Source organism: Thermobia domestica, chromosome 3 (assembly GCF_964235325.1).
Source record: "Thermobia domestica chromosome 3, izTheDome1.hap1.1, whole genome shotgun sequence".
Taxonomy (NCBI): domain Eukaryota; kingdom Metazoa; phylum Arthropoda; class Insecta; order Zygentoma; family Lepismatidae; genus Thermobia; species Thermobia domestica.
This window is the reverse complement of record NC_137456.1, coordinates 10000415-10016490: the sequence shown is the minus strand read 5'-3', so window position 1 is coordinate 10016490 and position 16076 is coordinate 10000415. Positions and strand designations below refer to the sequence as shown.

The window sequence follows — 16076 nt, the reverse complement described above, 5'->3', positions numbered from 1 at the left end:
GCACACGGTGTTTGTCCACCACAAAGTCCACTTGGCGCGAGCTGGAATCGATCCAAGAATCTCATGCACCAGAAGTGAACGCTCTACCACTGAGCCACCACAACTCCAACTATCCCTTAAGAATTGGGTTCGTTGATATAAATGTGAAAACATGAGCTCCTTGGATTGCGTACAGTTGAAACTTAATCATTAACTATGTCCATTTGTTGAAATGTTTATGTTATGCTATGTTGGCTAGTGAGCTATGTTAATTTGAAAAAGAACATTATAAAGTTCGAAATACTAGGTTCACTGCAGGAAAAAGTGCACGGAACGTTATGTTTAGCCATACGTATCTTCAAATATTCTAATTTAATCAAGGATTTTATAAATAGAGGATCTGCCCTTACAATAAAATCTTGAAGCCATACGTCACAGTTTCGCCACCCCTACTCTGCCCACTCCGCTCAATAGGATCGCAATGTTTTGAGCCAACAATCATGGCGGAAACGAAAATAGTCAATCAGACGATGGTAGAAACGAGAGTAGCCAATCAGACGTGCCGATGCTCGGTTGCTTTTTGACTTCACCGATTTAATACGATGGAGATACATATGGGGAGATCCTCTGTTTATAACATCCTTGAATTTAATACTTATAGCCCTTTTCCTTATCAACTTCACGGATTGTTCAGTAAATAAGTGTAGTCATAAGGTCATGCGCCTTCTTAATTAATACGAAGATTTTTTTTTTTATATATATAAACATTTATTCATGTATACGAAAAAGGAACGATCGAACACAAATTTTAGTTATTTTAATATGGAGTTTGCAAATTTGATTAATGTACATGAAAGTTGGCAACAGATCATATGTCACGATGCTTGATGTTACCCTGTTCACGTGTTCTGGCTTGGCTCTCTAGCATCCATTTACTGTCATAGAACAGACCGTAAACACCTACCCTTACATCAACATAATCACATTCTCACAGTGACTGAAAAATCTTTTCGTTCTTGTGGCGGGTAGGGTGGAGCCTCTAAGCAGTGTTGACAGTATCAACTATTTTCCATTTCTTTAATAGCTTTATGCTTTATACAGTATGCTAATTACAAATATAATTATGCGGTTCGAATACGTTGTTATTTTTCCTACAATATTTGTGCCTTGCATCAGAATTTAAAGAATATATTCAAAGTGGAAAATCACTAAACTTCATTTTAAGAATACAATAGACTTTCGAGTATTCGGCTCGCGACTATCCGCCCTAGTTTTCTTTTATCGTAGTTAAATGAGAAAGGCAAGGCGTTGCATTGGAAACATTGCCAAGGTATTGGAAGTGGGTGTCTCCTACGATCCTCCTATGTGTCGTGTACAAAATACAAGGAAAAGAGCAGCGTTCTGCTCCTTGTTCATTGTTTCATCAATGTGTAACGGACCTAATACAGTCCGCTTGCCGATGTTCCTGATTATAACTGCACAGTACGTACAAACACTTTGGTATACAAACTTGTCGTCTGGTATTAGTGGAGAAAAGAAATGAGTTCATAGAACTCCGGCCTATCCGACTCTTTTGTTATCTGGCCTGCCCTCCCGCCACATTAGACCGGGTACTCGGGAGTCTACTGTATTTCAGTATCAAGAGCTCTTGAGTAGAACTACTAAAGTCCCCAATGAAAAGTTGTAGAATGACAATTATATAAAAATAAAAATAAAATAAAATGGTTCATTGCTTTTAATACCTAATTTTTTCTTTTTTTTTAAAATCTTAACCTTAGAGTAACAAATGTTTGGAGAACACAATACATAAAATCGTATTCAGTTCAATACACGTTCAGAAATATACATACAAAATTTGGCTGTTGGAGCAAGTTTCGTATAAGATTTTAAGCTTAACTAATATGAACCTTTTAACCTAATTTCTGGAAATACTATGGTTACTAAAATGTTCGTTTGTAAAGAATTTTAGAACTAATTGATCAGTTTATTTTTTTTTCCTTGATGAAAAGAGTAACTCTGTAAACTGCGTTAACATTTGGATCTATTAATTTATGGCAAACACAGTTTCATTCACTGATATAACAGATTTTTTTTGTATTATAATGATTCTTGTTTCAGTTCTCTTATAGTTCATCAATCAGGTCAATCTTTATATATAACTGCTCGTGGTTTGCAGCTGAACACCAGAGAACACTCAGCTATTCCCAACCGTCCCAATGTTCAAATTTTATTTCACAAGGTGGTAATTTTGTACCATTTCGATTCACTGATTCTCTACAAGTGATAAAAGCTTTTTTCAAATCTGATCTACCTCTTTCTATTTGTAGACCAATGTCTCTGTGATAAGCAAGAAAAAAAGAGAAATCTGATGGCTCTGATATCACTAACACTTCCAAAGTTGGAATAATACCTAATTTCATAATAATTTCTTCGTAGTTCATATAATGGAGTTTTAAAAATCTTAACTTTTGGCACTGTGTTAAGCTAGTAATTACCTTTATAACATCTTCAGTTTTCTTAATGCGAATCTTATACATATGAAGTACTTGGAGCTGGTGCTTCACCGCATTTATAAAATTAGCAACTTCAGTAACGCAATTCTTAAAATTATTGTTACTTATATCAAGTTCTAGTAAAGAATGTACATGTTTAGATGTGGTAAGAAAACACAAATCATCGGAGGATATATCGCAATTATATAGAGATAATACTTGAAGACCGCAATGTAAATTTTTGAGAATTGAGGGCAAGTTATTCGTTATCTTGGTTGAGGATAGATCCAGTCGTCTTAGTAAAGGATAATTCTCCAAGACTAAACCAATTTTTGAAACCCACGGAGGTTGTTCATGCACGTTAGACATAATGATTTTACGACAAAGGACTAAAGTTTCGAGCTTACGGAAACGACTTAGTACTTCAGATATATCTGAAATATTTTTATTCTCAATGTCTAACTCTAAAGCTCTAACGTAATCTGGGTTTAGCAGCTGTAACAATTTTATCAACTCTGGTTTGTGAATTGATTTTATTCTTATCCTTGAAAAATGTAGTTCTGTGCTTGATCTGTATTGATAGAATACACGTAGCGTTTTCCAGACTGTTAATAAATTGTTCGTTGTTATGAAACAGTTTACAATAATAACATGTTTGTGGCAGTGTATTTGCATGGCACACGTGAGACAAGCTGTCCTTTCTTTATGATATGTTGCCTGAAAAAAATTATAAAATTTAACAAGTCTGTTGGATCGATGGGGAATCCACTCAGATCCACCAGTAGCAAATTCATGGATTCTTTTTCGATTACTTGTTGAATTTTGCTCAGCATAAAACCACAACATTTCGTGATAAAATTAAGTAAATATTCATATTCTTTGTAGTTCTCGACTGGATCTTTAATTAACATATCCCAGCACACATTTGTTCCAAACTCGGGAAGTATATCTGATAAGATTACAGATTGAAAAGGCCATAACGATATAATATCCTGTACTGCTTTGTCGTTGTAACTCGTAATTGCAATCTTCAATAAAAATAATTTTAAAGATGAAGGTAATTTGTTGAAAGCATTTGTCACTAAATTCACATTAGAGATAACGGATATACCTGCAAGATTCACCAAAGATAGTCCCTCCTTTTCCACTTTCTGGTAATTCCAAGAATACAGAACCATATTGCGGTCGTAATAGATATCAATCGGAAGTCCAATCGGAGAACGTACATCCATCTCATTACTCATTGTGACACATTTCTTTGTTCTTGAATTTTTAAATAAATAAATAAAAGATTATTACAGAGAATTTGTTTGTTTTGACAGTTTTGCAAGCTGAAACACTTACAAATCTACATGTTTCCGAAATCTAACGCTCCAATAAACCACAACGTACATCACAAACAAATTTACTTTTTCTTCTTCTGATTTGTAAACGCGTGTTGTACCTGAGATGGCCTTGCATGATAAAAGTGAAGTACATTCGTATGTTGTGAGAGGCCATTGTTTGGTCTTTGTGCATCAGCAGTGTTCACCACTATATGAAATTAATAAATATACTCCCCATTTTATTAGTCCACTTAAAACAATTCGGTAATAGTATACATGAGAACCCCCAGTCTTCCGTGCGCGAGGATACTTCATATGATATATTTATACGTTACCAAATTAAATCACTGCGTTGTCTTCATTATATGTGCTTAACATTCTATTTTTACTTTCTAGAATAAATTTTGTTGATTTCGATTCGAAAAATGTTAAATATTTTTAAATTTATATCATGATGCAGACCAAAATCCTTGTTGCATATAATGTAATGCGCTATAGCATATAAAGTACAAGGGCAAATAGGTACGTTCTTTTTTATTTTCGTATCAGTGGATAAGTAAATGAAAGTGGTTTGTTACCCCCTTTCTAAGTTCGTAGATACTCAATGAATAATCCCTAGAAGTATGAGCGTCCAGCTTCTTCTGGAACTCAGACGGTCTTACGTATACTATATCCAACAATTCTAAGATACCAAAATGATGGAGTGCATAAAATTTAATTCCTTTATTTTGGGAGCATTCAAAGAGAATTGAGGTCCGCTCTGTTATATGACCTACTACTAGATCTTATAATACTAGATCGTGTAAACAAATTGACAAATCCTATAGTAGATTATCTAAAATTAAAATCAGCTATTGTCTTCTGTAACATTTATAAATACGTTACCAACTTATGTGCTGTATTTGCCTATGGATAAATTTAAAACTATAAGATTATTATATAAAAGTACAGCGTCAATGCCTTTTACAACATTAATGAACACATAGAATCTCAAAACTTATGTCCTGATTGGTGATACCAAAGAATGTAAATTTTATTCTTAACAAGTGTACGTATAAAGTACAATAAGCTAGTATATACAGGGGCGGGTTAACTGATGTATCGCCAGATCAATTTTAGGAAATTTATCGGGTCAATTGAAGAATTTATTTAAGTTTGTGAGGAAGAATGAGTGAAAGTTAGGTAAGGGGAATAGTAAAAGTTAAGAAAATGGTTGTATTTTTTGGTTGTTTTTGATGTTATAAGAGGCACTGTATGTGGAGGCGGATGAACTATTTCGCGGAGAGGTACACTTGTTTTACTATACGGATACATAGATCGTAAAAGGGGCAAGAAAAATTTGGGCAAGTCTTTAATTTGCCCATTTCATATCGAGAACAGAACCCAACTAACCCCTGCGGAGCTTCTAACCCATTCCTACTACTACTACTACTTATGTTATGGATCCGTATAGTAAAACTACACGCCTAATAACGTATTTGAGGATTTTTGCGTATTTGAGACTTTTGTCTTCTAAACGATTCGGCTGATCTCGAGCAAATTTTGCATGGTCTGCTGTTCATTACAAAACAAGAAAACTTCGAAGTAAGTTTACATTGACATTGAATAGTATGTTATTATTAGACTATTAATGTATAAATAAGAATCTGGATGCCAATATTTGGGAAAAACACGGGTAGAATCTGCCATTTGAAGAAGAAAGAGTAATATGTAAATAACATATTTATGCTGACGTTATATTGCTAACTAAAATAGTAAGGTAAATGAGTAACGTAAGCATCACTGTCATGTAAACCTCCATGAGAAAAGTATTTGCATACCATATATACGTTCGTACACTTTATTTACCCGAAGTATGTGTCACAGTGACTTCTGATAGCACCCGCCCTAGTGACTTCGGGTCTCTAACTTCCCATAAATGTGATACTTGCCTACTTTCGTTCCTCGTTATTGCTCTTGGCTTCTACGCTTCTCGTTAGATTACGAAACAAAACTACTTCGTGCAAGCATGCCGAGTAAAAATAGAAAATCACCAATCGAACAAGACTCTTACACCGATATTGTTAATCTTTACATATGTGGGTGGTTCTGAGTGATTTAATTCTGAGGTGAGTTGATTTTAGTTTAGCGTCCCTTTCAGCAGCGAGGCTATATGAGACGTGGGCCTACTGATTAACGTGGAATCCGAACCACATGAGCTCCCGCCGGGAATCGAACCCGGGTCTCCCACGCCAAAGGAGCGTACGCAACCGCTTAGCCACGGAGGAGCTCCTGATTTAATTCTAAATGCGCTAATAGAATAGAATCTCTGAAGGCATGAGATAATTTCTTTATAATATTATATGGCAGATTTGTTATTGCAAATTTTCACTTACGTTAGATTTTTAGTGAGTACCATTATTTAACTTAAAATATCACAATTTTAATCATATATGCCATAGTTATTAGATACGGAATTGGAAGGCATGTTTTTGACCCAGTGATGGCGTAATTCAATTTGGGAACAGCTTTATATTTTCTAGATATGGAATGCTAAGGACTGAATATTGCAGAAATAAGCAAGAGTCTCACTAATTTGTAAGTAAACTCTATGGAGTAACGAATGTATATACCTAGACCCACAAATAAAACATAGTTCTGACCAGAGCAGAATGAAATATATTAAAAACTATGAAGAGGACGTTAGGTCCTTGAAACTGTAACACATTGTAATTATAGTTTTTGATATATTTCATTCTGCTCTGGTCAGAACTGTGTTTTATTTGTTACTCTACTTATCCAGAGCCATGGAGTTTGTTCACTAGACCCACACTTGTAGAGTTTATACTCATATGTTAATAGAGTGGCCCTCTTTTATTTCTAAATGTTCACAAAATGAAAGCATTAAATTTTATGCTCTCCACTATTTTGGTATCTTGGAATTGTTTTAATTGTGTTAAGAAAACGGGGGGTGTTTAAACAAATATTTATCAGGGAGAACACTCCTCATACAGACAGACGAAGCAATGCGTGCCACGAACTACGAAGATACTTATCTTTTATCACGCAAAGCCACCTTGGGTAGAACAAATTTTCACAAATCAGAAGAAGAAAAGGACAATTTGTTTCTGATGTATGCTACTTGTTTATATATAAAAATATACACAATTTAAAAGTATGCTGGCATTCTCATGAATATAACATGAATGTTTGATAGTGATATAAAATGACCGATGAAATCTTGACATTTGAGAAACGTAAGTCTAGTTTAAAGTAGCACAGTAAAACCTCGCTTAACAGACAGCTTTCAATAGCTGGCATCTTCATAATACGAAAGATATTTTTTTTTGGGCCGCAAACATATCATATATAGACTGTTATAGAAAATCTTTCACAGAGACTCTGAGACGGACGCCGACATTTTTTTTTTTTTTTTTTTTTTTTTTTTTTTTAAGCTCGAACGATTTAATAACCTCGTCATAACAGACAGGTATTATTCTCAGCTTGTATGAGTTTTGCAGAGAAAGTATTTCCTGTGATTTGAAAATAAATATTTAATTGATTCCTTCAACTGACCAGGAGTTACAACCAAATTTCGATCAAAAGCTGATGTCAACAGGATTACATACAGACAACTAGTACTAGACAGATGGGTTTTTTCCCCATCAACCCCCATAAACCATCTTGATTGGTTGCTTCTACCTACGTTATTAGTATTTAATAATAAAATTGTTTATTCGGTTACTTTTATTTTTAATACAGTCAATGAGCGAATTACTGAGCTTTTATAAAGGCTTAACTGTAGTTGAGAAAAATGAAATGAAATGTATTTCAGTTTAACATCGCACGTTTATGCTTTTTAGGCTAACGGGGGTGGATGGTTATGAGAAGTGAATGCTGATAGAAGAATCGGCGGAATGTGGGAGGAAACAGGAGTACCCTGGGAATACCCAGGGTCAAATGTCCACCAAACTTACTTGGCCGCAGATCGAACCGAATTAAGCGCTCTACCGTGGCTCCTTGTACTTCAGAAGAATATTACCAAAGAATCATCATATTTTGCAGTACACGCCCATACAAACACTTCCCCACAGAAAGCCTAAGTCTGTGGCTAGTTGAGAATGTGTTTTCGAAGCGTTACCCGCTAGAGCGAACGCGACCAAGGTGGCTATTTGGTAACTGTACTTTCGCTAGAGTTATAAATCATACTGTGAGCCAGTCAGGGTTCCCAGGTCTTTCTTGCTAAGTCCAGGTCTATAATAGCAGAGTTCCAGTACTCTGCACAAAGTATCTTCAAAGCAGCTGTTTCTTGCTAATATCCCCTTGCCCACCAACACTTCTTTCCTTTTTCTCCTCCCTTTTGACATCTTTTAAACAGCAGATGGTCTATTGCTGGTTCCGAACCGCACCAAATTCGGTCGGGCTGACGTTTTCTCCGTGTTTTTATTGCTTTCGCGTTTGTGCTTAGCCATCTACATTTAAATACATGGTCAGCGTATTCCAAGCGTATGCATGAGCAATAAAAACGCTTTGCAAACGCTACAAATCGCCGGGGACTAAAGGATGTGTATCGCAGAAAGCTGGCTATGTTGGGGAACCTTCGTGAAGAAAACTCCACGTGCTGTAATTCCCACCACGAATACATTGACCGACGTTGCTCAGACAATCACTCGCAGTTATGATCAGTGTTTCTTCCAGACATGTTTTTTGGGGTGTATTGCTTCCCCCGGAGCTCTGAGAATGCCCCCCGGAGGAGATCAAATAAAATGTCTGTGCCTCTCCCGAACATTTTTTCTCAAAGAAACACTGGTATCGCCACTGCTTACTAACGGCAACCACTCTGAACACCTTCAGTAACTGTAGAAGTGTAGGAAACTTGTATTTTGCTTTATTGTAATATGGATTAAACTTATAATGTAAAATTAAGTTTCTCAGTTATATACAGTAGAGAATTTGCTGTCCCCCGCTGATGTAATAGCTAAAACGCGCACGTTTGGTGCACGAAGTCCGCAGTCTGTTCTCTGGAGGGAGCACCTTGATATTTGAACGAATTACTGTGGTTAGATTCCACCTTAAACTGTATGTCCACGTCTAATATAGCCTCGATGCTGAAACGAACTTTGTGCCTCCTTTACGAGTCTTTGGGGGCTTTCGGATCCAGGTCTGGAACCGGTTCCTTAGATCCTGTTCTGGAACCGGGTTTTCAAATCTAGATCTGAAACCGGTTTCTAAGATCCGGTTCTGGAACCGGGTTTTCGGATCCAGGTCTGGAACCGGTCCCTAAAATCCGATTCTGGAACCGGGCTTTCGGATCCAGGTCTGGAACCGGTTCTTATAACCGATCTCCGAGAACCGGTTCTTCGTGGAACCGGTTCCGCCGAAACCGGAACTTTGTGGCCATACCCAGTGCCGTCTCAAGGTCAAGCAGACCTGCCAACTGCAGAGGAGCCAAATTTGGAGAGTTGATGAATCAAACACCACAACCTAGAATAGTGTATGCAACTTTGTACAGATTCTAGAACACATTAAAATAGGGAGTTCTTTTTCAAACACACTGTATATATATATATATATATATATATATATCAGCGGCGTAGCATAAGGGAACGCCAGTACGCCCGGCATTCCCTGTTAAAAAAGTACGTATTTCATTATATATAAATTGTTTGCTTGTAATTATCACAAATATTTCCACTGCAATCTTCTGAATGCGCTCTCTCGCTTTACTTTGACAAGCGGAACCTACGCATGCGCGTCACTCAAATGCACATTTATTCTTTCCTCTTGTACGCTATGTTCCTTGGGCATCCAGGCCTACTACAAGAATCGGGGTTTTCGTCTGCTTTGTGTCGAATGCGCATGCTCAACTACTTGCTTTCTCACTCCTCTTCACCCCTCGCAACTCTACATTTTGCTTTAGATATAAGCTGGCATATTCTCAAGTATTTCCAACTCTATCTATTTTGAACTAAGCTATACAGAACGTACGAGTGCGAACTGCAAGGAAATAGAACAAAACAGAAATGGCTAGTTCAATGCCTTTTTGAAGCACGTCGGTTATGTAAATAATAGTATAAAAAGAGTTATGCTTTAGTCCTAATTAAATACATCGTAATTGTAATCGTAATTAAACGCAAACTTTTAATCTTCATTACAAATACATAGTATGCCCAGTGGCGTAGCAAGAAACTCTGAGGGAGCTCACACACAAGCATAGATATAAAGCATTATGTAGAATCACGGTCACCGATCTGGTAGGCCAAGAGAGCCAGCACTCCCCGTTCCTCGCAAAGATTGCTTGGACCCTTCGAGTCTGGATATCTGACAGCAAAATAGACACACAGAAACAGACCCCCTGAGTTGTTTTAAGTGCTTTCTACATCTTCAAATGATATACGTATACACTGAGTTCCGGACCCAAGATGACAAATTTCTAAGGGCGACATTATCTATCTATCTACCTATATATATATATATATATATATATATAACGAGATTGAGGGATGGTGTGTGAAGAAATAGAAAGAAGCTTCCCACGAAAAAGAAATGAAGGGAACTAAGTATACTGAAAACAATGTTCATTCAACAATGGGGCAAGTTTTGTCGTCACAATGGTAGTGGCAAGAAGGAGCTGAGACAATTGCTTGTTAGCTTCTAAGGTAATCCACGCATTTGCTTCTGTATGTCCCACTAAGCTACCAATTATGGTAGCCTGGCCCCGTATTTTTTTTATAATCCCATATTTCCTCGGTATCATATATTTCCTCTCGTACTGCTGATTGCAGCAGTATTGTATCGCACAAGTGACTAACTTTGGCATCCCTATTTCGGAATACCACGCTACGCTACTGATATATATATATATATATATATATATATATATATATATATATATATATATATATATATATATATATATACAGTGTGTTTGAAAAAGAACTCCCTATTTTAATGTGTTCTAGAATCTGTACAAAGTTATATATAAATAAAGAGAGAGAGAGAGAACCGGTTGTTAAAAAGTAGAATAAATTGATGATTTTTTCAGAGGCCCAAGGATTATAAGGTGTTGGAGCATACATCCTAATTCTTGACAATTGAAATTTGGATAAAATGTGCGGCTTATGTTCGGATCAATATGGTACATAACAAAACTTTATGGAATAAATAAAAGGTTGAACGATCTTCTATCACCTAGATTCCAATAGATCAATAGTACATCATATTAGCCCAAATTCTCGTATGAGACATCCCCATGTATAAGCCGTGTTCTCAAATTTGAAGGGGCGAAAAAAGAAACAAAAAGATGATACCCGAATATAAGGCAAGGAAAGAAGAGAAAATACCAGTAATCATTTACCGGCAGAGTCAGGGAAATATTATTAGATAGATAATATTTTATGATTTATCCTGTGCTTGATGATTCTTTTGTCACTGCATGTTCGTTGGTACCGGTGACAAACCAGTAGATCCATTTCAGTAGAAATGTATATTAGTGGCAAAGAGTATCTTATCAAGAATTCCGACACTTTCAAGAATGGTCTTGTTGAATAACATTACGGTGTCTAGAATGCAACTAGTTTTTTTTTAAAAAGGTTATTGTTTGTTGCTTTTCGATATTTCAAAATGAGAAATCAGCGTATTTTTAACAGCATACGGTATGACGAATGGTCGCAAATATAAGACGCATCCTAATTCTTCACAATTGAAATTTGGATAAAATGTGCGGCTTATATTCAGATCAATATAGTATGTAATAAATATTTATCTGCGTATGTGTTTTTAATTGAAGTGAGCCAAAAAGAAGAACCAAAATCTATCGAAAATCTAATTAATATCCTATTAATTGCATTTACTAAAATATTTCCAAAATATTAACACAATGTTCTTGGATGGGACTCAGTCAGATAATACAAAATATGCTTTTTTCCAGAAATCCCAATACAAATATTGCCAAACTAGGTCTTAACCAATGAAAAATGATTGGTAGTAATAACCACCATCTGAAATTCTTAAATCTATGATGTTATGTTTATTTAATTAGAAATGAAATGAAATTAAATCTTTAAGTTTTACGTCCCACGATTATGCCGGTTAGGCTAAAGGAGACGGTGATAATGAGAGATGAGTGAAATGGTGGGATGAAGAAAGTGGGAGGAAACGGGAGAACCCCGAGAAAACCCACCAGCACGGTGTTTGTCCACCACAAAGTTCACACAAGCAACGGAGGTGAACGCTCTACCACTGAGCCACCGCGCCCCCTTTATTTAATTAGAAGTTATTAAGGATTTCTAATAAGAATTTTGCTTTACAGGTGATAATAGCTCTCTAATATCTTTGGTATACACTCCTCATTGTAGGTGATAGGAATACATGCTGCCTCCCTATACTAAAGTATTTAAGTGAAAGTCTTAAACAGTTTCTTTATTGATAAATAATTTTACTCAGAATAATTAACTCAGAAAAAAGAGAGAAAACGCAGCAGTTAGTAGATACACATATACACAAAGCAGAGCACAATGAAGTCCCCTGGACGCCAAAAGGATGTCTACCGGATATCATAATATTCCATTTCCAGTGGACGTCTAAAGAATGTTTACCGGACATCATAACCATCCATTGCGATTGGATGTCCAAAGGATTTCTACTGCATATTGGAACGTCCCATTGCCAGTGGATGTCCAAAGGATATCTACAGGATATCGGAACGTCCCATTGTCATTGGATATTCCCTATATATTAATTGGGAATTCAAACATCTGCTTGTGTTTCGGAAACGAGATTTCTGAGAGACATTTCTGGGCTCTTTGGGGAAAGTGAGAGGACGGCTCTTAGACATCCAAATATATTGTTCCATGAAAGGAACATCCTATTGAAGTCCCGTGGATATTCCATCGTCTTTAAAGCTTCTACTGCTGTATGTCCAAGGACAAATATGAGTCCTGTGAGGCGTCCCCATGGATTATGTAGATATAGTTACGAATTTTCCAAGATATTCTGAACCCGATCTATGACTACTCACAATCTACTAGCACGCCAATTATAACGTTGTAAAACTTGATTCTTATATTCAACGTCCCGAGGTTATGTTCTAGATATTTTGACTCTAGGCAAGAAATATTTCGGCGGTCTCTGATTTAAATGATATTACCCCTATTTTTTTAGTTTAGGTACAGGACCTTTACCTAAACACAAAACACATTTTCCCGACCTAAACATAAGTTAATATCTTTTCCATTTTGACGATGAAGCTTGTTACCATATATGGTAGGTAAAACTTTAACGTTTTACACAACTTATTGTAATGTTCCTGCTATTAATGTTAAGAAAACTTCGCAAAGAATAGAAGCAAAGAAATAATCATCCGTCTGCCTAGTTTTCCTTTATGAACGAGTCGTAAACCAAAGGACAAAAAAGTTTTCAGTTCACGTCCCACGTTTATGCCCTTCAGGCTAAGGAAGACGAATGCTTAAGAGGCCTCATCTCGGCAAAATTAAAATACCGCTAATTTTACAGTAATTATGTGATATCTTCAAATAGATAAAAGATAATTGAAATATGGAACAAGAGCGCCCTAGACAATATTATTTTGTGTGAGGTACCGTTATCACAAGTCACCTAGTGGCTTTCCGTTTCCAGCCGTTTACAAAACGCGAAAATAAATGCCGATTTTCAAAATGGCTCGAAATCAAAAGCAGATAAGTGAGTCGTGATAACGATTTCTCATGTAAAATGATATTGTCCAGGGCGCTCTTGTTCCACATTTCGATTATATTTTATCTATTTGAAGATATATAATTACTGTAAAATTAGCGGTATTTTAATTTCGCCGGGATGAAGCCTCTTAAGAAAAGGGAATGATGGTGGAATGATAATGTGGGAGAAAATGGTGTACTCGAGAAAACCTACGGACATAATGTTGTCCACCACATTGACTTGGAATCGAACCAGGGACCCCACACACCAGAGGTAGGACGCTCCACAACTGAGCCAAGGTACCCCCTTCCCATAGACTAAAGGATACAGATAATTAGCGATGAGAGTTAAAATGATGAAAAGAAGATTGAAGAGGGAAGACGAAAAAACTCGAAAAAATCCACAAAGATGATGATGTACACCGTAGGTGGTCGAACCAGAGGCAACATTTGGGAAGGACACGGGGGCAATTGCCCAACCTGAATTTTAGAAACTCACATTTTCTAATAAATTGTTCACGAATATACTAATAAAAAATGTGTAATTCTTACGTTGGTGGACCATCGTTCTTACGAGGGTGGTGAGTCAACCCTCTTGGGAAAATCTCAAATAATGCTACTGGGTCGAACTAGAAATCCTTTCCACCATAGGAGAGTGGATTACCATTTACCTATGTATTTTTTTATTTACGTCCTGTTTACAATATTATATATATACAATGGCGGATCCAGGATATGATCAAGGGAGGGGCTAAACCATAATTTGCCGTTTTATCCAGTGTAAAGCAGAATTGAAGCCCATTTTATCTCCTTGGATCCGCCCTTGCATACATATATATATATGATAGTGGTACAGTCCATCAAGAATGTTATGGTCGACTAGTTGACGCACTACAATGTGTGATCAGCACATTCCCTTTCTACCTTATTGTTTCTGTTTTATTGGATTCAGTGCCGTGCCGTGAAAAATCAGCGCCCAGGGCGAGAGTATAGACGGCGCCCCCGTACATATGAGTAAGGTCGACAAACTAGTCGCGAAGCGCCACCATGCTTGGCGCGATGCGTAAGAAAATTTTCAAAAATAAACCCTGCTTTTCCATGACTGTGAGTATTTTATATTACTTTTTCCTTTCATTTTATATACGTGCACATGCATTTTCCTAATATGAGAAACATTATAGGACCACTTGGTCAAATTAAGTATTAGATTCAAAAATACTGCTGTTGAATAATCCAATTAATTTTCCTCTCTTTTTTTCTTTCCTTCTTTTCTTTTCTTTTTCCTCTCGAATTTTGCGCCCCCTTACTTCTGCGCTGAAGGGCCGTCTTACCCCCTGGCATGACACTGGCTGGATCGGAGTATCTATCCCATAATGCAAGTAATATCCCCCAGTTATCTCACTATGGAAATCGAACCTGAGAGCCGCAAAGATATTTAGGTTTGTAAAAGTATATTTTATCCCGCAATAAACGTAAATAAATAAATTATTAGTATACAGTATTGCACTCCTCCAGTTAATTTCTTCGAACAAATAATGAACTTACCAGCCGCTACATTTCTTTTTTGCCGTTTCGTAGTTGCGTCCTCCGATAATGAAACGACGCCGAATTCCAACACCAACACAGAAACACACAGCACACTTAATAACTTAGCCATCACAGCGAAATCTTCCGTCGGTCTGGATCTTGTAAGCACCTGAGCGCGTTATGCTTCTATGCACAGCGAGAGCGCCGCCAAAACATAAAGTTACGGATTAAATTCCAGTGTGCGCATGCGCAATAGACTCATCTTCCAGGCAAACGAGAAGGCGAAAGTTTAATAATAATGATTTTACTTCTTAGTGAAATATATCCGGTTATTAGTCGTCTTTTTTTTCTCTCAAACAATTTTCTTCGAAAAAAAATTACCTCATCATTAGTAGATTAGAAGTAAAGAAATACGTATCTAATTAGACGAATGTTTAAGGAAATTCAATAGGTACATATTATTGACCCATACGTTTTTCCTTTTTTTTATTTATTATTTATTTATTTTTATTTTTTGTTGGATCTAAAGATTCATTATTTTCAATCAAAAAGTTTCTTGTACGCCTTATATCTGGAGAACTATACACAGTGTAGCCAAACCCAAACTAAACTCAGTATGATGTGCTTATTTCGTAAAAAATACGAAAACTCGATTTAGGGGCCGTTGAAATATTTTGTGGCCCCTGATCCTAAAACTAATTATTGCCCAAGATCGCAATCTCTTGATCCATTTTTTTTTTTATCATTCTTAAAATTCTTGTAGCATAAAGTGAAGTATTTTAGCACATGTCTACGGGAAGTCCTTTGAATGTCCCACATGTCTCATGAACGTCCCCCGGAATATTCAGACTCGCGGTAGAAATTATAAGGATGACGGAAATATCCACGAGATATCCCTTAGACTTCAATGGAAAATGAAATTCTTGAGCTTAACGTCCCACGATTATGACCTTTAGGCTAAGGGAGATGATTACACTAGTCAACAAGATTTTGGCACAGAAATGAAAATACCTGATTCTAATAGAACTTTTCACGTAGAATTCGAATCTGCAATCAGTTTTTCTCCATCACCCTCAGTTTTC

The 16076-nt window shown here is 36.6% G+C and overlaps 1 protein-coding gene across 1 annotated transcript in view; it reads right to left on the bottom strand.

Annotated features, from left to right (window-relative positions):
• Positions 1-15180, bottom strand: part of LOC145682404 (uncharacterized) — a 121179-nt gene extending 105999 nt beyond the window's left edge. Inside the window, exon 1 of the mRNA XM_081754013.1 lies at positions 15013-15180. Within this exon, the coding sequence (XP_081610139.1) occupies positions 15013-15124 (112 nt within the window). The 5' untranslated portion in view covers positions 15125-15180. The remainder of the gene's footprint in view (positions 1-15012) is intronic.
• Between the last annotated feature and the right edge of the window lie 896 nt (positions 15181-16076).